This window comes from Ceratotherium simum, chromosome 3 (assembly GCF_057802395.1).
Source record: "Ceratotherium simum simum isolate JZ-2026a chromosome 3, ASM5780239v1, whole genome shotgun sequence".
Classification (NCBI taxonomy): Eukaryota; Metazoa; Chordata; class Mammalia; order Perissodactyla; family Rhinocerotidae; genus Ceratotherium; species Ceratotherium simum.
Window position 1 is genome coordinate 69,774,747 of NC_141902.1, and position 23,268 is coordinate 69,798,014.

Consider the following 23,268-nt stretch of genomic DNA (forward strand, 5'->3'; position numbering starts at 1 on the left):
GAATGTAGTCTTTGTTCCAGGAGGGATGTATGTGTTTAGCTGAAAACCCAAAGGTTCTATCAATCACTATGTGAAAAGGACAGAAAGACTGGATACTGGGGAGAAAATGGTGTTCTCTGCACGTAGCTCATTTAGATATTTGCATAATCAGAAATTCAAACTTGAAAATCATTCTAGTGGGAATATGCCAGGATTTTAACAAATACCTATTATCCTGGGTTTTCTTTTCTAAAGGATTAGTTTACTTCCTTGATTCACTCACCAAAAGCAATGAAATACAAAACACTATCTGCATGAGTTTCCAAGGTATGTTTGTTTTATTGGCATAAAACCAAAATAAGGTGATGTAATTTTCTGGCCTGCCAATCAGCTACATAAAGGTGAAAAGGAGTTTCTCTTGTAATTTTTTTATTGAGGGAAAAGGAAGAAAATTTTTTATGAAGTAATAAAATACTGATTCGTCTTGGCAATTTATTTGACTCAGCAACTTTAGAGTACTAAAAAATAGTTCTTTAATTTTTATCAAATAAGTAAAAAGTCAGTAATTTGTTACAGCTTCTGAAAAAATTGGTTGTAAAGCAGAGAAAGATTTCTCAAGCCATCTGTATATTTTTCTCCTTTATTAAGGGAGAAAAAACAGTCTTCATAATTCTGCTAAAAGATCACCTAACAATGCAGAGGTAGTCATGGAATGTCTTAGATCTCCATCTTATTGATGACTCTTCTTTCAATCCTCCTATGCAGAAGACAAGTTACGTTACACAGCAGCTACGTAATCGGGTGCAATACAGCCATGATTGGTTTGCTTGTACCTGATGTAAAAGCTCTCAACTCTCACTATGTGTTATGATATGTACAAAGTTGTCTTTCATCTAATATATTAAAAACTACCCCCAATGTAATCTTCAGAGCATCAAAGCTACAAAACAGATACATATAAAGTTATTTGTGTTTGAAATACACATAGCCCAAGTTTCCATTTTCTGGAAAAGGCAGAGCCTGAAGTTACATTGTGAAAGCCACTTTACAGGTGGCTTTATTTAGTTGACCCAAGATGAATCAGTGCCATTATTGTTGTATAGCTATGAAACAGATCATCATCCTTTACCTCATTACATTTCTTCAATATAAAGTTCCCAGTGACTATGCGATCACATCCAATTTCTCCATTTCCAAAGAAGCCAAATAAAGGAACACTAGGAAAAAACTTCCTAAATGCATCAGCCTCAACATTCCCCTTGGCTCTGTAATACTGAAAGCCCCTGCCAACGCATGCAAACATGAAGCCAATGGTGTTCTGTTCTGGAATGTTGGCTGCTTTGAGGCGCTGCATCGCAGCCTCAGCAGTCTTCTCGTCATTGACATCCTCGTTGAGAAGCACTGTGGCACTCTGGATTCGGTGTCCACTAAATGATAGTCCAACCACACCTGTGGCATCAATATCCAGAGGGTTCCTAGAAAATTAAATTAGAAAAGTGGCAATACATCATGAAACAAAGGTAAAATTTTAAAGTGTAGAAGAAAAGAAAAATCCTCCTGATTCACTGGTTGGGAGCTGCTGCCTTTAGCAGTTTACAGTTAGTCTGAGGCTTACCCTCCCAGATAAGAGGGGTTTTAATAAGGTTAAAAATTAAACTATCGAAATTAATACATTAAAAGAAGGCAGATCTATAGAGAAGTAAGCAACTGTTTTTTCATTCACAAACAGCAAAGGGCAAATGTATCTCCACAAAGATTTCTGAAACCTATCCCAGGTTTTTAGAAAGTTAGTTGTATAGTGAGTCCTTACCCTTACTTCCTTAACAGGAACCTTACACTTTTATTCATATACACGATATCCACTAAATGAAGCTTTTTGGCATTATTTACATCTCTGGTATCTTTTTTTACCCTATCGCAGCTGTCAAATTCTAAAAGAGGTGTATTAAGTATTCAATCATGGAGGATAATTTTATTCAGAGCCTATAACTCCACAAGTTTTAGCTTTATGTTGTTTGGTCCATAAAGAAATATGTTCCATTGCTGTACCTTTTTTATCACTTTGAGTCTAGAATTCAGGTTAAGCTAAAGCAGCACGTTTTCTTTTTGTATGTACTTGACTGGTATTTTTTAATGCAATATTTTATCCTTCCTAAAGAAAATATAAATAAAGTGTCAATGTTATAAAGCATAATATAGTGAACACCCACTGGGGGAAAAACAAGTAAGTACCTTATGTTTCTATCATGTTTACCAACATCTGAGTCTATGAAATGGGCAAGATTCACTGGGTTAACAAGAAACCAAGAATCGAAAAGCTTAAGTGACTGAGATAATAAGGCTAGTTAGTGGCAAAACCAGTTTCTGAGGGGCAGAATCCCTCTTCTTAAGTCCTCTGCTGCTCCTTTTACGTTACATTTAATGTTACATTACTCCTTACATTTCCTCTTTGGTATACAATTGCAACTTGTGTTGTCAATCTCTTGCCTCAACGAATTATTCACCTATCTTTTGGGTGGGGGGCAGTGGGGGCTAGTATCTGGACACCATTAAAATGGAGCACTGATTTATTCAATGGCTTCTCTTACCCATTAACATGAAGTAATGAAGTATGAAGACCACATTAACATTAATGTGTCATGTAAGGGGTAATGATTTTTGAGGGTATATTTCCCATATTAGGTATAAAAAGTAGATGATATACAGACAGCCATGCTAACAGGCTAGCACCTCAGATGTTATATGTCTGAGTGAGATACTGGCATTTCAAAGGTAAATTGTATGTTAAATCACCATTGCCCTATCTGTATACAATTTAAAGGTAAAAGCAAAGACACAGGGAAAATTAGGCAAGAGGGGAAATAACCCACAGATAGCTACCAAGAATTAGATGTATTTATGCATGAAATCCAATGTTTGATATCCTGCTGCTTGGAATTCAATGCACTTGGCTTTCCTCCTTGCTGGCAGTCCAGGGACCTTGACTTAACTATTTGCTTTCCTTGATCTGTCAGAGGAGACTACCAGGAGGGAGATTATAACTGGGATGATTTATGTTGCTCTTAAAGATACTGATTTCTAACAGTCTGTTGCTACATTACCACTCAAGGATCCAAATACTAAACACAAATACAGTGAGAAACAAATACTAGTGTTTGCAGGAAGCGTTTGGGAGAGAGGAGGGTCTCATTTTCCTGCTTGTGAAAATAGCTGATATTTATGTCCACTTAATTAGCTCAAACTCAAAATACTATATACTTTCATTCAAAATGGAAAAGGAGTAATGGCTCCCAAAATAGAGAAGATATTTGTTATCTTTGAAAGCAAAAGTCTTAGTAACAAAATCAAAGATGCTCAGTTTTTGAGCTTGAAAAAGCCTTTCAATAGATCTAGTACAGAATTTCAAAAATGTGTGCCAAGTAATACCAGTAGGCCTGCAAGATGCTCCGTGGAAAAAAGGTTTTGTGGCCAAATAGATTTGACAACTGCCACCAGTGGTAATATTACCCCCACAGAAGATTTCCAAAGCACTGAGCATATCAGAAGCTCAGAGAAGTTTTACCATCAAGATTCACTGTTTAACCATGCATTTCCTTTAGAGGAGGAAACAAAACTAGAGAGGAAGTAAGGTATTGCAGTTACAGAGTACAGAGCTGTCAAGGGAGATAGCAGTAGATAATGTTGAAAATCAATTTTGAGGACAGTATGAGTCTAACTAGGAATAAATTCTTAAAGGACATCATATATAAATTTCATCAACTGTAAGCAGAATTATGTTGAGTAAGCCCCTCAACCTATGTAGATTGCAAAATGGAATGAACTGTTAGCAATTCTGTAAACATTTTTAAAAAACCCAAGGTAACAAAAACCTGAGAACATCCCCCACCACGCACAGAAGAAATCAGAAGCTCATCGGACATACTTTTCAGAGGTCAGTGATGCCAGGTTATCCACCTGGCCTCCAGCCAAGATGACATTCATATCACTGAAAGTGCTGACTACTCGCTGCAGATAATTACTGGCTCCTGCTTTACAGCAATTATAGCCAAATACAAGGACCACACGAAGCTCAGGGTTATCTAAAAGACCTGCAGAGAAATGAAGAACAATAATTGAAGATAGCCTTAAAACAGAAATTTTTATTTTTATTAAAATTTTACTTTCTACATTTTGCAAAATGAAACGTTACTGCTAATGACTTGCACTCCTAGCTAAGTGCAACTTAGTACTTAAGCTGTCAAGGTTGCCATTTTTTACAAACTTTAACACTACTCAAAATCTTTGCTACAATTTTTTCCCATAAAAAAACTAAATGGCTATTTGAAAATAATACAATCAATGCTCAACACAAATAAGGAAGCAGCTATGTAACTGAACAGCACCCTTGGTGGACCTTGGTGCAAGCCATCTCCACACAGGCCACCACCTGGAATGAAGGGGAACACTGGTTTACAAAGAATAGAGTTATTAGCAGCACTAGGAATTTAAAGATCCAGAGAAAAGGCACTGACCACCTGTAGTGACCTGTAGTGGGCTGAAGGGTGGTCCCCCTCAAAATATATCCACATCAAATCCCTGGAACTGATGAACGTAACCTAATTTGGAAAGAGGGTCTTCACAGATGTAATTAAGGATCTTGAGATGAGATCATCTGGATTATCCAGGTAGGCCCTAAATACTGTGACAAGTGTCCTTACAAGAGATATACAGAGACACACAGACAAGAGGAGGTAATAAAGCAGAAATTGTCAATAGCCCCCAGAAGGTGGAAGAAACACGAGATTCACCCCTAGAGTCTCCAGAGGGAGTGTAGCCCTATCGACACCTTGATTTTAGACTTCTGGCCTCCTGAACTGTGACAAAATAAATGTCTGTTGTTTTAAGCCACCAAGTTTGTGGTAATGGATTAACCATTGGAAACTCATTCCAAAGCAGGAAAATGTTCAATTCTGCAGCATGCAGACGAAAAGCAGCCACCACCAGGGGGCAGCCTAGGCTAACAGGAGATAGGCTGTACTCACACTCCCCCACAAGCTCCAAGGCTTTCACCTCTGCCTCCAGCACCTTGTTTGAAATTTGCCAGCATTACCAAACAGGTGGCTTTGGGATATGAGAATAAAACTAACACCTGACCCACACTCGCGTTTCCACTGACTCAGCCACGTGACTTCCATCTTGCCAGACCTAAGGTAAAGGTTACCAGAAATAAGACTCACTCAAGGAAACTGGGGTGGGGGTGAATGACCAGTTACTAACACTAAATAATGACTTATCCAGGGAAACTGCCTCTGGTCCATTTCTAATTCTCCACACAGCAAATCACTGATTTGGAGAGTGAAAAGAATATTAGTATACAAATCCAGTACTTTCATGACACCATATACCATGACCCCAAACCATTACTAAAGGGCCTTTTTTTCCCACACAAACCAGCCTAGCAAATTTTGAGAGAATGTTTTTTCTTTTTTAGAATGAATTTTCAGAGTCAGAAGAAGCCTGTGGGATCAACAGTCTAGTCTTCTTTTACAAATAAGGACTGCTAATCCCAGAAAAGTGACTAGCCCAGGACAGTATCATGGCAGACTCTAGATTAAAACCCCTATCTCCTGACTCTCAGAGTTTTCGGTTTTAGAAACCTAAAGACTTCTAAATCTCTACCTTTCCTACTGTTTTCTAAGCTCTAGACCCTCTTACAATTGTCTACTAAATATTTTCATTGGAATATTCTAAAGGTGCCACCCTCATTCATTTAACAAACACATGCCTAGTGCTTTTAACATCTTCCTCCAGTGGTACTGTACCACAACAGAACCACACACACAAAAATCTAGAAACTAGAATCACTTCCCCCCAACCTAGAGAACAAATCCACCTTAGCCCAGGCTGGTTGCCTGACAGAGCAGATGGATCTGTATTTAACCAACAGACATCTGGAGCTTCAGGTATGTAACAGAAGGAAGGTACAACTCATACTCCTTGCCAAAATGGAGACGCCTAAGAAGACCACCCAGTTCTTTTTGAGGTAAATTCTGGCACTACCTTCAATCCTGCCTCAGGTCACCTCTGTGGGGAAATAAGACAGATAAGAGGACAAGTGTCTTAGGTCTTTCAACTTCAAGAAAGCATGCTAGCCGTATCCCCAGCTCAGCTGCTTGCTGGGCAGGTGACTTACTCAACCAGCACACCAATTCAAGGCTGTAATCTCCAGTTCATTATTAGTTGAAATCCAGCTGTGAGAGAACTATATCAGTCAGACTGAGTGCCTAAAGAACATGTGGGCCATCCATTCCTTTGGTGGTTCTAAATATTCTCAGATTAAGCAGAGAGCTCAGTAACCAGATCCACTGGTTTGGATCCTACAACTGCTTTTACTGAGTCATATTTGCGTGAGGCCATTGGTGTTCATAGAGTGGCATAATAAGAAACAGCTTGAAAAACTCAATCTATTCACTATAAGGGCATTGTGCATCCACTAGAAGAATTTATCTCAGTTCTAAGAAAACAGGGAAGAGTTGTGCTTCTCAAGCCCTGGCTTAGCCAAACTTGTAGACCACCTCCAGCAAACGTTGAAGGTATGCATTTCACATACTACCCTCAACCTCGGCTTTACTATATTCCTCCCACACACACCCCTCAAGTCAGAAGTCCTCCACTGATATTGTATGTATCTTTGTAAGCTGCCTTAAATTCATTTTCAAATAAGGCAGAATATAAATTCATTACAGCTAGGATCAAGCTGGAAGGTTAAAAGGAAAAAAAAAAAAAAAGATCTAGACACCAAGACCAGTTCACCAGACACCAAGTTCAGGAAACTTTGAAACAAACTTTCAGGAAAAATCTGAATCTTTCCGATTCAGGAAAACCAACTATGAAGGAACTATTCCAAAGACTACTTGAAAACTTTAGGTATACATGCTCAGATTTCTCTTCTTTTTAGAGAAGCCACTCTGAAGACAACTGTTTCATGACCTATTTGAAAGTGATGTAATCTAAATGAATGTAGAAAACCTACTTCAAAGAAAATATCTACTTAAAATGAGAGGCTAATACCATGGACAATTGATGGACAACAGCTGGGTTCTCCTTTCCCCACAACCTCTTGGGTTTCAGCACCTCCTCCTTCTCTGTATCTTCACACCTATCTTCTTTACATGGGGGTAGGGAGGTAAGTCTGAAGTCAGCACAGTAAGGACATGGCCTTTGGAGTCAGACCTGGGTCAGAACTCAGGCTCAACCACTTGCAGCTGTGTGACTGTGAGCACGTTAACTTGACTAAAACTGGGAGAGGAGCAAGTCTCAAGGGTGGTTGTGATGATTAAATAGATAACGTCATAAAGAAGCATCTAACCCTGGTGTCTGGCACCCAGCAAGGGCTCAAGAGAGGAGAGCTAACAAAGCACATTCTGGCTAAACTGAGGGCCCTGACCACAACTGAGATTTAACCAAATAATGAAATGATGAAGCTTAAGGCAACATTTCCCCTTGAATCAAATGAATCCAAAGCAAACTTCTAATTTAGAGGGGGAAAAAGAAACCTTGCATCCCACCCTCAAAACTGGCTGGAGGTCACCTGCGTTGCTCTGACTTGCATGTAGTTGTCATGCTTTCTGACATGCACCTCATCCCAAAATAGCTCTGATGTTGTACAATGAGAAGCTGTGTCACTCTGTGTATGTGGCAGGGGATTAAAAAAAGAGAAGATCCACACGTCAGTCAGCACCATGAACATGGAGCCTGTGGCACGGGGGTTGGGGGGGCACGTAGGCCTGGGGCTGTATTCTGCCCCCTACAAGGCCTCTCGAAGTGTGAGTCTTCTAGGACTCTACTCCCGTAGCTGACTCAAGTCCACTACAAAGGGGAGGAAAGCATAACTGTACGTCAGCACCACATTCCTGTCACTTAGAGTTTTTCAAGGGCTGGGCAGCTTCTAAAGCAGAGCGAGTTCCATCACTTAGGTTTTAGCACCATTTTTCCTGCTATGTACCTGATCACTGCCTGTGGCCCCCTCAAGATTCTCTATGAAATCTCCAGATAATTTAAAAACTTAGTCCTTCAATTTTTGGGGGGAATCTGACTTAACAAATAACTAAAATTTAGTTTCCACCCCTCTCAGTTGCTGGCAGAGTTCAAGAGGAGTAGTCAAAGGACCAAAAAGCAGTAAGCAGAAAGGACCTGAAGAACCCACAAACTAGATCACGAGATCACCAACATAACAAGAAACACAGCACTCGGGCAGGCACTGTTCTAAGCACTTGACAGAAACTAACTTATTTAATGCCCATAACAACCCGCTATGTGCTGTTCAGCTCCTAGAAAGTCTAGGAGGATTCAGTGTCTTCAAAATTCACATTACAACATGCAGATTGTATCCCCTGTTACAGGACCTGACTCAGACCAGACTAAGTGATAATCAATACACCCTCCAGAAGCGGCTGCCCAAAGGGCAACTGTGCCTGCCGGGCTATGGAAACACAGGCACTTCACTCCTCTCCTTCCAAGAGCAAATGCACAGGGTTCTTCAAGACTTCCTCTCGTGACTCTAAAATGTAAAAATCAGTGGAAGACCTTTTCTAATGTCAATCTCTACAAATAAAACTGTAACCTAGAAAATCGTGCCCCACGGGGCAGTCACAGGTTTGAGCTTTACCTGGGAGAATGTCGGAAGGATGTATTTGTATAAGAGAGAGACAGAGCATCACAGGTGTGAGGCAAGTGTCTCAAAGGAGGACCAAGTGCTGGCCCCCAAGTTCAGGCTCATCTCACGAGCAGTCGGCAGTCCCGAAGCTGCCTTCTCCAGCTATTCTGTCTGTAGGAGAAGAGGGGTCACAGGCCGCCCGACACTGCTTTGATGCTAGAGCCACTTTACTGGATAATCCAAAGCCTGTAAGGAAGAAGTGCAGACCATCCTCAGGGCGGGAGGCTCCTCCCCTCCATTACAGACCGTGCTCTGCGGGGCATGGATTCCAAAGGTGCCCAGGGGGAGGCAGGGGAGAAATGAAGCAGCCTCAGTTCTAGACTTTCCACTCTCCCTTCAACCTAAGCAGCTCTGCTCTGTCTGCTTTATTTTTATGTTGGTGCCCCATGTAAGATTATATTTAGAAATGAGCTGTTTAAAAGAAGAGCCAGAAAATTGCTGAAGAATCTCCTTATTGAGGAGTGGCAACAGAGTCTTCAGCATAAGCACAAGGGAGGGGTGTTATGGTATTACAGCAGTATTAACCCTGCACAAGCAACAGAAACTGCTGAGCCCCCCCAACCCCTCCAATTACTTAACTAGTTCCTATTTGCTTCAATTACAATTACCTGATGATTCCCAATTCTGTATCTGGTCCAGACGATTCTCCTGAGCTCCAGACACATATATTCAACTATCTAATCAATGTCCCCATCTCAAATTTAACATGTCCAACTCAGAACTGATAATCTGACTCCTCCAACCCGTGCCCCTAGTCTATTCCTTACCTCAGGAGATGGTACTGCACAGCGGCACTGGCCAGAAACCTGGGCGACATCGCTGCCACCTCCCTCATTCTCAACACCCAACATTTTAATCAGTCACCACATCCTGTCGATTCCACCTCGAAACTTTCTTTGGAATCCATCCATGTCTCTTCAGCTCCACTTGTCACCTCTTCTTGCCTTAACCTCTACAACAGCCTCCCGTTTTTCCTGCATCCGCTCTTGTATTCCTCCAAACCCATCGCCACGCTGCAGCCAGAGAGGTATTTTCAAAAGACCTACCTGATTGTTACCTTTTTGTTCAGAATCCTGGCTTCCTGGTGCCCTTACACATGTAAAATTCCTTAGCATGTCCTATGAGGCATCATCTGGCCCCAGTTTGCCTCTCCAGCTTCATCTGACATCACACTCCCCCCTCCCTCCCTTGCCCTCACCGCTCTCCAGACACAATGGAATTCTTTAGGCTTCACAAATGAGCATGTGAATCCCCAACACTCAAATCCTGAAGGTGAGTAACCAGGCCCTTCTGTTTCCTGTCCTTGGTCTCGTGGCCACCTCGCTCTATTTTGTCAGTAACCTGGAGGGCCGGTAAAGACCACTGCAACACCCCTCCCTACTCCACATCCCAGCGGCCTTGACCCATGGTTATATGTTTCCTAGCACCTCCATGCTTCTCCTGGCAACACATCACATCTGCGGGCCTTCATTCAAAGTCAGCCCATCCTGCTGGAGGGGAGCTCCAGGAGGCAGGAACAGTGTCCTCCCCAACAACGTGTCTCTAGAGCCACATCCAGGGACTGGTATATGGCATGCACGCAAACAGTTTCTGAATGAACAAACACTGACTTTTTAAGAAACTTGGCTGAGGTATTTTTGCCTTTACTCCTTAGGAATTAATTGCTGGCCCATCCATACTTTTTTCATTCCAGAGACTATTTTTAACACAGGATACCATGCAGACCTTAAAACAACCTATGCCTCATTTTAAAAACGTACATTTTGGTAAGTTCTTCAAAAAGAACATAACACAAAGTGTGTGTGTGTATAAAATTATATGTATTGTAATAATGCTGGGTCAGATGATGACATCTCCCATACACAAGGTCTAGAAGAACTATAATTATCAAACGCAAGGCCCACCCTCAAAGATACTGCCAATTTCACAGGACTGAGCTGCTGCATCTGCTCACTGTGGGCTTTCATACGCGATCTTCTAGTCACTGTGACTAAGCACTGTAAAGCAGGGGAGACAAACCACAGTCCATGGGTCAGATCCGGCCCCCCTACTTTTGTAAATAAAGTTTTCTTGGGACACAGCCAATGGTTTATGTATTGTCTATAGCTGCTTTGCACTCCAATGGCGGAGTTGAATAGATGCAGCTGAGACTGTATGGCTGGCAAAACTTAAAATATTTACTATCTTGCTCCAGAAAAAGTCTGCTGACCCCTGAGGGATACTACCACGAATAGGGTGCCCCTATTAGTGTGACAGAAGATGGAGCAGAGCTGCTCCAGGTATCTGGTTCAGGAACACAGGCTGGGACACACTCTTGTGCAGAAGGCACATCCCATACCACAGCCTCCAACCCCTCACTCATTGCCTGCCTCAGAGTCCTCCATCTTCTTGAGCACATAAAAGACAACGGTTCAAATTTAGAAATACAGAAAATCAGGACACAAAATAGCATGTGAAAGAACAGAGATTATCATGTCAATCTAGGCGAAGCTGCAATCTCCAGAAGGCCATGAACAGGATGGAAATGATACCTTGGAATAAGCCGAAATAGCGGTGAGCAAACAGCTCAGGAAAGGACAGCAATAAGAACGCTTCACAGAGCAGAAAAAACATGGGGCTGTTTTTCCCTTCAGTTTTCTGATTCCCATACTTAGCTCTGTAATGCACATAAGGTCTAACAAATCTAATAAATATTTTATCATAAAATGGATGGTTTCTTCTGCTCAAGATTTTGGCTTTTTCTTGTAAACTGACAAAACTAGGCTTCTAGCTTCAAGCAGTGCTACCATCAGGACCTCGGTCACCGATTCCCAAGGAGCTATAGGACGGAGGAGGGAGGGCGCCCAGGGAGCTCCGGGACAGAGGAGGGAGGGCGCCCAGCAGGCACCATACTTACTTCCAGACAAAAACGACAGCACCGAGGTTTGGCCATATGACCTTCAGCAAAAGTACTGAATCAAAGGCCAAACAAGCTTCTCAAACAGGGTTTGATCTTTCCCAATCCCGTTCCTCCTGTCCCAGCATTCCCTATTTCTGTCCCTGCACCACCATCATCCTGCTCTCCCAGTCTCAAAACTCAAAGTTATCCCTGAGTCCCCAGTCTTCCCTTCTCTTTCATATCTAGTCATTTGCTAATTTTCTCCAACCAGTTCCCCACTCTTCATGCCCTGGTATTATTTCTTGCCTAGACTCTTGCAGGGAGCTCCTAACTGGTCTCCCTGCTTCCAGTATCTCCCCACTATAGAGGGTCACATTTGCTCCTACCCAGATGACATCTCTGAATAACAGTTGTCATTTACTGACTACACTGTAGCCTGGCCTCACTGCACCCCACCCTTTGTTCCCCTGATCCCCTTCACACACCCTTTGCTTGTAAAACTGAACTGTTTACTATTTCTCCTGTGCTAATCCTTCAGCCTGTCCTGTTACTCACCCTTCTCTCTCATACACTTTCCATCCTTTAAAGGCTTAAATGCTACTTGCTCCACGAAGCCTCCCTGCTCTCCCTCCAGCTGACAGAACCCCTACAGCAATCTACCCATACCTCTCTTATGGTACACCTCACTTTCTCACTTGGGTTATAATTACATACGTATCTGTCACACCCTTCCTAGAATGCCGCTGAGAGAAAATCTGCATGCAATTAATTTTTCTAACCCTATGGGACCTTTTAATAAGCTCAATGAAATTGATGTATAATTTCTATATCATGAACCCAGTGAACACAGCCACCCTCTTGTCAGCATCAATTCATATCTCTTCTTCTTCCTTCTTTGCTGCTGGAATCCTTTCCAGAATCTGTAGTAAGTTGCCCTGGACTGGCATACTCCAAAGCCTCCAATGGCAGCTGACCCGTTTACAGACAGACGGCCAGGCGACGTGCAAATGGCTCTCAAACCAACATCTCCGGCCTCAACTCCTCCTTGAGTTTCAGACCTGCTATTTTCTAACCATGTGACCAATTCTAAAAGAGATCTGGCTTACTGAACTTTGTTAGCTCCAGCTAGCCTTCTAACATCGAGTCTCATTATGATATGACAAAGTCACCCTGGCTTGGCTACACAGCCACATTTGCTCCTAAAATTCTTTTTGCCTTTACACTTAACATTGGGTCAGTTTAAAAGGCATTATCTGAAGTTTTCCTTAGAGGAAGTCTGGCATCCTTGATTTAGGGCAGCTTTAACAATACAGCTAACTCTGGTCTTCTGTTTGTGTACTATGAACCCTGAGAGCCTTAGCTCTCTACTCCCATCAGAGTTTAGTTTCCTCGTCAACAATGTACCATAGTAAGTTCTACCTGGCAAGCCTGTGGCGAAGAACAGAAATAGGATGTAGCACAGTGCCCAGCTTACAAGCCTCAGCAAATGTCAGCCATCATTAATTGTCACCATCAGCCAAGACACGTGCATGCTCTTCTGGCATGCTGCCGAGCAGGATAAGAATACCTAAGACCTTCACTGCCCTTCCAATGAATGGCCTTTCCTGAGCTACATATCAACCCTCCCTCAGTCTATTCCTCCACAGACCACAAGGTCACACTGAAGAGGGATCAGCCCTGTGACCCACTGTGAAGCCTGCCTAAGGTACAGAGGCCAGTGTTAGCCACCTGCCCACCATCTACTGAGCAAGGTGTTTTGCTAAGTGCTTTACATAACCATTTCATTTAACGCTTACAACTCTGTAAGTTAATTATTTCCACTTGATATATGAGGAAACAGGTGCTTAGAAAAGGAACTTGTCCTAAACTACAAAGCTAGAAAGTAGCAGAACTAGGCTAGCTACAAGCCTGCATTCTTAATAGCTACACCTTCCTGCCTCGCACCACGGACTGGCTATGAAACTGGGCACGGTCTACCTGTATCTGACCACCCTCTCCACGTCATCAAGAGGCCTGCTGCTCACGGCTGCCAGTCTTTGCTGCCAATGCCTCCTCCCTTCTGTGCTTCCTCTCCCATGTCCACCAATCATTGCATTCTTTTTTTGCATTGTAAGGGACAGATGTATAAGCCAGTCTCAATGTGTATACCCCTTTTTTTTCTATTCAGTAAACCAATCACAAATTTTCCCTTTTCTGCTACACAATTTTTTATTCCCACTGGTTCAGTGCCATTTCAAATAATGGAGGTTTATCTCTACAGGCTGGCTGATCCATGCAGAAACAAGGGGTCATCACTGAATATTTTTTATGCCAACAGTGATTTTTTTAATGAGTTAACCCCAATCAGTTAATTTGCAGATGTAGATAAAAGGCCTCAACACTGCTTTGCTTGAGTAACTAGTTTGTTGCTTAGTCTATTAAATGAAGCTTTCTCATCAGAGCTTAGAAACTAAGCCAACTCTACCTCTCCAAAATCACCCCCCCTGACCTGTCCACTCCAGCCAAGCTGCTTCTGTCTGCTATGTCCCAGTAAACCTTGTCTGATAGACTCTGCCTTAACTTATACTGTTCCTAAAACTTATCATCGAGTTCACTATACTCATTCCCATCTTTCTAATTAGTTGACATAGAACTAACCTGTATCTTCTCAAACTTTTTTTATAATAAAAGCTTATTACTAGTGTAAAAAAGAAATAAAAGCTTTAAAAACTTTTCAGCATCAAAAAACAAAAATAGGGCAAAACAATAAGAAAATATTCAAAGAGGAAGAAGTCCTTCAAAATTCAGAATTAAACACAAGCAAGTTTATTAGCAACAGAGTATTCATGGAAAAATCTTCATCTCTGGTTCTCTCAGGGTTTAATGTAAGTAAAATAATTTATACAGTAAATCAATTCTGCCAAAATGTACTGCACTAGCCTCTGTTAATCATTAGTTTGAATTCATCCACATCTCCAGTAACATATGTACTTAATTCAGACTCTCAAAGGAACAAACAAAATCAATCAACAAGATGGGCAATTAATGGTAAATAACAGTAACTTACCTACTTCAGTGAGCTGATGTCTTTCTAGTGTTAAATTCTTTGGATCCTTAATAAAATGAAAAGGTTGTATTTTTACTCCTTCAATTTGAGGGAATAATAGAGCAAAACCAGATTCTCCAATTTCGATTTCTTGAGGTCGATTGCTACGTGATCCCATTGGAGTCACTAGGGAAAAAATTAAACAGTTTCATGAAAAGATTCAATAAAAACTGAAGTTTCATTTGGTAACAGTGTAAATTACCCAGCACCCCTAGATAACTCCAGTTCGGGTCACTAAGATAATCAACAAGCTGACAGACCACTATCTGAGTGAAAAGTTCTTCAGCTTTAAAATGTTTACAGGTATGGAGTCATGATATCTGCAGTTCACTTTCAAATGGTTCCAAAAGAAATGCTTTTAGAAACAAAGACAGAAAAAGCAAATGTTGCGCAATTTTTTAAATTGGTGAATCTAGATGAAGGGTATAAGAGAGTTAATTGTACTATTCTATTATTCTTTCAACTTTTCTATAAGTTTGAAGATTCTCTAAATGAAAGTTGAGGGAGCAGTAAATACATCTTCAGAGCAATTCCATTTTAAAAAATTTATCCTAAAAATATGTGACAATTATATAAAGTATATATATACACACACACACACACACACACAGAAGTACTTTTATCACAGAATTTTTAACAGGAAATAAAAGAAAAAATCTAAATGCCCAACACTGGTATTTAGATTAAAAGTTACATTTATACAATCAAACATAGTCATTAAGAATGACAGACCCATACTTACTGACATGGAAATACATTTGTAATATGCTGTAATATGTTATGAAGAGAATTGTGTTACCTCAAAATTCATATGTTGAAGTCCTAACCCCTAATGTGACTGTATTTGGAGATAAGGCCTTTAAAGAGGTAATTAAGATTAAATGAAGTCATAAGGGGGGCCCTAATCCAATAAGACTGGTGACTTTTTAAGAAGAGGAGGAGACACCAGGGACGCATGTGCATTCAGAGAAAAGGCCATGTGAGGACACAGTGAGATGGTGGCCGTCTGCAAGCCAAAGAGAGAGGCCTCAGGAGAAAGCAAACCTGCCAACACCTTGATCTTGGACTTCCAGCATCTAGAACTGTTAGAAAATAAATGCCTGTAGTTTAACCCACCTAGTCTTGGTATTTTTTTAAGGCAGCCCTAGCAAACTAATGCAAATATGGTAGGTTACAAATCTAGAGAAATTTATATTCTTGATATATATACACACATACATACATACATATATATATATATATACACAAACACACATATATATACATGGATATATACACACATATACATACATGAAAATATATATGTGTGTGTGTGTATATATATCCATGTATAAAGCTATACATTGCAAGTCTGGAAGGTTATACATCATAACATTAATAGAATGGTTTACTCTATGATGCTTAAAGGTGCTTAATTTTTTTCTTTTTTGCTTACCTGCATCTTGTAATTTTTCTTTTTCTTTTTTTCTAATTTTTATTTTTCTTATTAACAATAAATGATTATTAGTAGTATAAAGAAGAAATAAACTCTTTTAAAAAAAGTGTTAAGCCTTTTAGAACAAAACTGGAGACATCACAATCCCTGACTTCAAAATATACTACAAAGCTATAGTAATCAAAACAGCATGGTACTGGTACAAAAACAGACACATAGAGGCCAGCCCCGTGGCTTAATAGTTAAGTGCACGTGCTCCGATGCTGGCGGCCCGGGTTTGTTCCTGGGCGTGCACCAATGCACCGCTTCTCCGGCCATGCTGAGGCCGTGTCCCACATACAGCAACTAGAAGGATGTGCAGCTATGACATACAACTATCTACTGGGGCTTTGGGGGAAAAAAATAAATAAATAAAATTATAAAAAAAAAAAAAAAAACACCAGACACATAGATCAATGGAACAGAATTGAAAGCCCAGAAATCAAACCACACATCTATGGACAGCTAATCTTGGACAAAGGAGTTAAGAACATACAATGGAGAAAGTAAAGTCTCTTCAATACATGGTACTGGGAAAACTGGACAGCCACATGCAAAACAATAAAAGTAGACCATTATCTTTCGCCATACACAAAAATTAACTCAAAATGGATCAAAGACTTGAAGGTAAGACCTGAAACCATAAAACTCCTAGAAGAAAATATAGGCAGTACACTCTTTGACATCAGTCTTAGAAGGATCTTTTTGTTTGTTTCTTTATTTCTTTCTTTATTTTTGTGAGGAAGATCAGCCCTGAGCTAACATCCATGCTAATCCTCCTCTTTTTGCTGAGGAAGACTGGCTCTGAGCTAACATCTATTCCCAATCCTCCTCCTTTTTTTTCTCCAAAGCCCCAGTGGATAGTTGTATGTCATAGGTGCACATCCTTCTAGTTGCTGCATGCGGGATGCGGCCTCAGCATGGCTGGAGAAGCGGTGCGTCAGTGCGCGCCCGGGGTCCGAACCCTGGCCACCAGTAACAGAGCACGTGTACTTAACTGCTAAGCCACGGTGCCAGCCCGATCTTTTTGAATACCATGTCTACCCAGGCAAGGGAAACAAAAGAAAAAATAAACAAGTGGGATTTCATCAGACTAAAGAGCTTCTGCAAGGCAAAGGAAACCAGGATCAAAACGAAAAGACAACCCACCAACTGGGAGAAAATATTTGCAAATGATTTATCCAACAAGGGGTTAATCTCCAAAATATATAAAGAACTCACACAACTCAACAACAAAAAAACAAACAACCTGATCAATAAATGGGCAGAGGATATGAACAGACATTTTTCCAAGGAAGATATACAGGTAGCCAACAGGCACATGAGAAGATGTTCAACATCACTGGTGGGAATGCAAACTGGTGCAGCCACTATGGAAAATAGTATGGAGATCTCTCAGAAAATTAAACATAGAAATACCATACAATCCAGCTATCCCACTACTGGGAATCTGTCCAAAGAACATGAAATCAACAATACAAAGAGGCTTATGCACCTCTATGTTCATTGCAGCATTATTCCCTATAGCCAAGACGTGGAAGCAACTCAAGTGTCCATCAACTGATGAATGGATAAAGAAGATGTGGTATATATATACAATGGAATACTACTCAGCCATAAAAAAAGACAAAATCGTCCCATTTGCAACAACATGGATGGAACTTGAGGGTATTATGTTAAGTGAGATAAGCCAGACAGAGAGAGACAAATATCGTATGATTTCACTCATGCAGAAGATAAACACATGGACAAAAAGAACAGATTAGTGGTTACCGGGGGGGAAGGGGGTTGAGGGGTAGGCATAAGGGGTAAAGGGGCACATATATATGGTGACTAACAAATGATAATGTACAACTGAAATTTCACAATGTTATAAACTATTATGACCTCAATAAAAAAAAAACTGTTAAGCCTTTTAGAAACCAAAGCTAGGGCAAAATGAAAAAATAATATTCAAAGAGAAAATTTCAGAATCAAATCAAACCCCACACAATATATTCTGAATTAAAAACATGAAAATAAAATTTCAGAGTTTATTATAAGGCCCCCTTCTCCCACAAAAAATATCAAAACATAAAAGCAATTTTTAGAATGTCTCTAGCAGGCTTCAAGACAATCTGAATAAATCCTAGCATGCTTTTTATAGAAACTGACAAGCTGATTCTAAAATATATGTGGAAATGCAAAGGACCTAAATAGCCAAAGCAATTGTTAAAAAGAAGAACATCAAGACCTACATTAATCAGTCTTTAAAAAGAACATCAAGGGGGCCAGCCCGTGGTGTAGTGGTTAAATGCGCGTGCTCCGCTGCTGGCGGCCCGGGTTTGGATCCCGGGTGTGCACCGAGGCACTGCCTGTCAAGCCATGCCGTGGCGGCGTCCTGTATAAAGTGGAGGAGGATGGGCACGGATGTTAGCTCAGGGCCAGTCTTCCTCAGCAAAAAGAGGAGAGTTGGCATGGATGTTAGCTCAGGGCTGATCTTCCTCACACACACACACAAACACGCTAAATAAATAAATAAATAAATTTAAAAAGAACATCAAGACCTAGAGTAAAACGGCGTTAGCTTAAGGACAGACAAATCAATGGAACAGAATTAAATCCAGAAACAGACCCACAAACATATAGTCAATTATTTTTGACAAAGATGCTGAGATAATTTAGTGAGGAAAGAAGTCTTCAACAAACGGTAATGGAATAACTGGATCAACATATGAAAAAAAAATTAACCTTGGATTCCTCCCTATCTTACATCATATACAAAAATTAATTCAAGTTAGGTCACAGAACTAAATGTAAGAGCTAAAACTATACAGTTTATAGAAGAAGACATAGGAGAATATCTTTGTGACCTTGGGGTAGGCCAGGATTTCTTGGAGAGGACATAAAAATCATTAACCATAAAAGAAAAGAAACTGGATTCCACCAAAATAAAAGTCTACTGCTTATCAAATGACACTGTTAAGAAAATGTGAGGCACCGGCCTGGTGACACAAGCAGTTAAGTGCTTGCGCTCCACTGCGGCAGCCCGGCGTCCGCCGGTTCGGATCCTGGGCACGCACCGACACACCACTTATTACACCATGCTGTGGCGGCATCCCATATAAAGTGGAGGAAGATGGGCATGGATGTTAGCCCAGGGCCAGTTTTCCTCAGCAAAAAAGAGGAGGATTGGCATCAGATGTTAGCTCAGGGCTGATCTTCCTCACAAAAAAAAAAAAAAGAAGAAAATGAGAGACGAGGGGCCAGCCTGGTGGCATAGTGGTTAAGTTCACACACTCTGCTTCAGCAGCCCGGGGTTCGCAGGTTTAGATCCCAGGCGTAGATCCCAGGCGTAGACCTACGCACTGCTTATCAAGCCATGCTGTGGCAGGTGTCCCATATATAAAGTAGAGGAGGATGGGTATGGATGTTAGCCCAGAGCCAATCTTCCTCAGCAAAAAGAGGAGGACTGGCAATAGATGTTAGCTCAGGGCTAATCTTCCTCACCAAAAAGAAAAGAAAATGAGAGATGAGAGCAACAGACTGAGAGAAAATATTTATAACACCTATACCTGATAGAGGTCTTGTCTCAGAATATATAAACAACTGCAACTCAATAATAAAAATAATCCAATTAAAAAATCAGTAAAAGACTGGGATACTTCACAAAAGCAGATACACAAACAGCCAATAAACACATGAAAGGTTGCTCAACATAATTAGTTATTAGAGTAATTCAAACTAAAACCACTACAAGAAGCCTCTTCACACCCATTGGAATGGCTAAAATCAAAGACTCAATTGAAGACACTAAGTGTTAGTGAGAATATGGAGCAAAGAACAACTGGAACCCTCATTCATTGGAAAACTGTTTGGCAGTTGCTTATAAAGTTAAATACACACTAACCTGAAGACCCAGCAATTCCACTTCTTGGTAAGTGCCCAAGAACGAACCTATGTCCACAAAAAGAATTATATAAAAATGTTCATAACCACTTCATTCATAATAGCCAGGAACCTGAAACAATCCAAATCTCCACAAAAAAAAAAATGGAAAAACAAATCACAGTCTATTTATATAACAGAATACTACTCAAGAAATCTTTTTTAAAAATGAATTACTGATACACACAATAACATAAGTGAATCTCAAAAATATTATGTTGTTAAAAACATTTATATTGAGTTAAAGAGCCAAGACATAAATAGAGTATATTCCATATGATTCCATTTACATGACAGTCAACAACAGGCAAAACTAATCTATGGTCATAGAAACCAGAACTGGGGTTTCCTATGGCAGGCAAAGATTCACAGGAAGAAGGTATAAAGGAACTTTCTGGGGTGAGGGAAGTATTCTATATCTTGACTGGTGTGTTGGTTACACAAGGGTAAAATTTGTCAAAATTCGTTAAACTGTACACTTAAGAGTGTGCATTTCACTGTAAGTAAAGTTTACCTCAATTAAGAAAGAAAATGACCTCTGCACACATAAGAATGAACAGATTTTCTCAAACTTGAAATCTTTCCAACCTAAAGAAGGAAGATAGGCTAATAGCCAATGGCTGTTTGAGAAACAATCACTGTACTGTGGCCTAAGAAAATGGAATCCAATTAACTGTCTTGGCGGAAGTTTTGTTAGGACGTGTGTGGAACTGGCCCAAAGAAAGCGCCTAGCCGTGCGGAACCAGCAACAATGAGAAGGGTGAGGAGTGGGTCCAAGAAAACACCAGAGAACAAGTCCTGACTAAAGGGAGCTGGAATGGTACTTACTCCCCACATCAAGATCAAAAGAGAACTTAAGGGGAACAGACAGGCAAAGTCAAAACCACTTCAGAATAAGGCAAGCACGGAAGGAAGGCTTCAGGGAGACTAACTATCCCCTCACAATAGGGTCACGGAAGGCAGGAGTGTCACCTAGGTCCGCCCTCCCGCTCCTGTTCCTAGCCCCCAGCTGTAATTTTACAAAGAAGAAACTTGGTCATGCTTTGAGGAAGCCACAGTGGATGGGGTGAGGAGGCCTAAGAAAAGGATGTAAGAAATGACAGCTTTGATTCTGTAGAAGCGTTTGTTAATAACTAGTAATGGTAAAAACTATTTATTGCTGGTTTAACGAAAATTCAAAAGTTAAGCCTTTTGGAGCTCCTAATCCCAGCCCCACCTCACCCCTACCCACCAGAAACAGTACTGGCTGGACTGACAAAGTGACAGTGCTCACTAATGCTTTCTAATTTGGAGAGAGGAACAATGTGACCTTTTTCTTCTTATGAATGGCTCCTGGAAAGATATGAGTTACATCTGGTTTATATAGACAGCCCTGAGATTTGAAATATTAACCATAACAACCTAAGGAACATTAACATAAGTCAAATATAATACCATGGTAAATATGATTAATTTTATTGTATTTTGGATGACCAAAAATATAAATGTGCATTTAAGCTACTGTCTTGACATGAGTACAGCCAGGTTTGGCCGTTCCATGAACCTACAGCCACCAGCACACAAAGAAATATAAAGCGGCTTTCTGTGTGGTGGGAACTGGCCCTTCTCCCACAGAGATAGTTGCCATTTGTAAGATTACAAGACTCTTTGGGCATCACGGCCCGGGACAGACGGGCCATCTGTGCCAGGTTAGGACGATAACCAAAGATCTCAATGCGCATACACAACTGATAACCATTTGTGCATGAGAACACCAAATGCTTACTCTGGAGATTACTCATATTACATAAGCTGCTGGAAACTGAGGCCTGGTGAGAGTCTGGCCCATAGGGAGGACGCCTTGCCCAGGACCTCTATCTATCAGCACTCCCACCTAGCCCTGTCAATTACATGGACTCTCCCCGGTGTAAGGTCACGTAGATGTTATAAGTACCCAATCTGATGTTTCTCTCTTGGTCAATCTGATGTTTCTCTTTTTGACTGATCTGATATTGTTTCCCTTCGGTCGGTCTAACGTTTCTCCTTTTTGGCCGATCTGATGTTGTTTCCTCTTTTTATTGACTTATTCGGATCTGTTTGCTGACTTTTGCTTTTACCCTTTCCTATATAATAAAGTGTGCACTCAGTCCATTCATTTGGGTTGGAAAGTTTCTTTTACGTCTCCGATCGAATCCACCGAACCTCTCAAAACAGCTACAAATAATTCCCCAATCTTAGAGAACCCCACATTGATGAAAGGCAGGAAACCATCAAGTATTTTCTCTCACCTACAATTCCTGGGGTAACAATCCCGAGGACTTGGCATTGTGTTGGGAATAGCTTCTCAAGGGCAAATGCTGCTTCCATGGTAGTTCTTTTCCTTGCTGTAATAAGACAGTAGCAAAATTATTAAATATCATCCATTTAAGGTCAAATCTGGTGATGTGGGGAAAAAAAGCAAATACTGAATAAAGTTTAAGTCATTTTATACCGGAACCCTTCACAAGGAAGTCTAAAACCTCTGATGAAAACAAACCTTTTCTCATTTTGGGCCCCTGCTTTCTATTTTAAATTCTAAATCTGATCTTCAGCATCACCAGTTTGCCTTCCTGCTTTGGTCATATACTGCTTTTGCCCCACTGACATTAAATTTAGCAGTAGCTAGAGCTAAACTCTAGACTTGCTATTGTACCTTTCTGTTTGGCTGATATTAAAGCATAAGGACTTTCTGACCGCATGAACAGTCACGTGGAGCCAAATTAGACAATGACAACCCAATTCTAAGTCTAACTCTGGGCCTCCAGTGTGCCCATCCTGGGACACTTAGTCTGCTTCTCCTCTTAGCAAGCCAAGGAGAATGCACTCTATCTACAGATAACATGGGCAAATGGGTCCTCACCACCCAACACAAAAAAAGGCTTGACTAGCCAAAGATACACACCCTGTTTTAACAATAAAAAGAAGTGCCTGGAGGATTAAAGTATTTCAAAATGAGAAAAATACCTTTCTAAAGAATTTGTTTCAATTGTACTGCAACCTTTAGAAATCAATCTTTAGGGGCCGGCCCAGTGCCGTAGTGGTTAAGTGTGCGCGCTCCGCTGCAGCAGCCCAGGGTTCACAGGTTCGGATCCCGGGTGCGCACCGACACACTGCTTATCAAGCCATGCTGTGGTGGCGTCCCATAGAAAGTAGAGGAAGATGGGCATGGATGTTAGCCCAGGCCAGTCTTCCTCAGCAAAAAAGAGAGGAGG

General features: G+C 40.9%; 1 protein-coding gene across 1 annotated transcript in view; it reads right to left on the bottom strand.

Moving 5' to 3' along the window:
- Window positions 1–294: 294 nt before the first annotated feature.
- Window positions 295–23,268, bottom strand: part of FBXO22 (F-box protein 22) — a 28,258-nt gene continuing 5,284 nt past the window's right edge. Inside the window, exons 4-7 of the mRNA XM_004421857.3 lie at window positions 22,306–22,401; window positions 14,599–14,763; window positions 3,902–4,067; window positions 295–1,454 (exon numbers count right to left, since the gene is read on the bottom strand). Of these exons, the coding sequence (XP_004421914.1) occupies window positions 1,037–1,454; window positions 3,902–4,067; window positions 14,599–14,763; window positions 22,306–22,401 (845 nt within the window). The 3' untranslated portion in view covers window positions 295–1,036. The remainder of the gene's footprint in view (window positions 1,455–3,901; window positions 4,068–14,598; window positions 14,764–22,305; window positions 22,402–23,268) is intronic.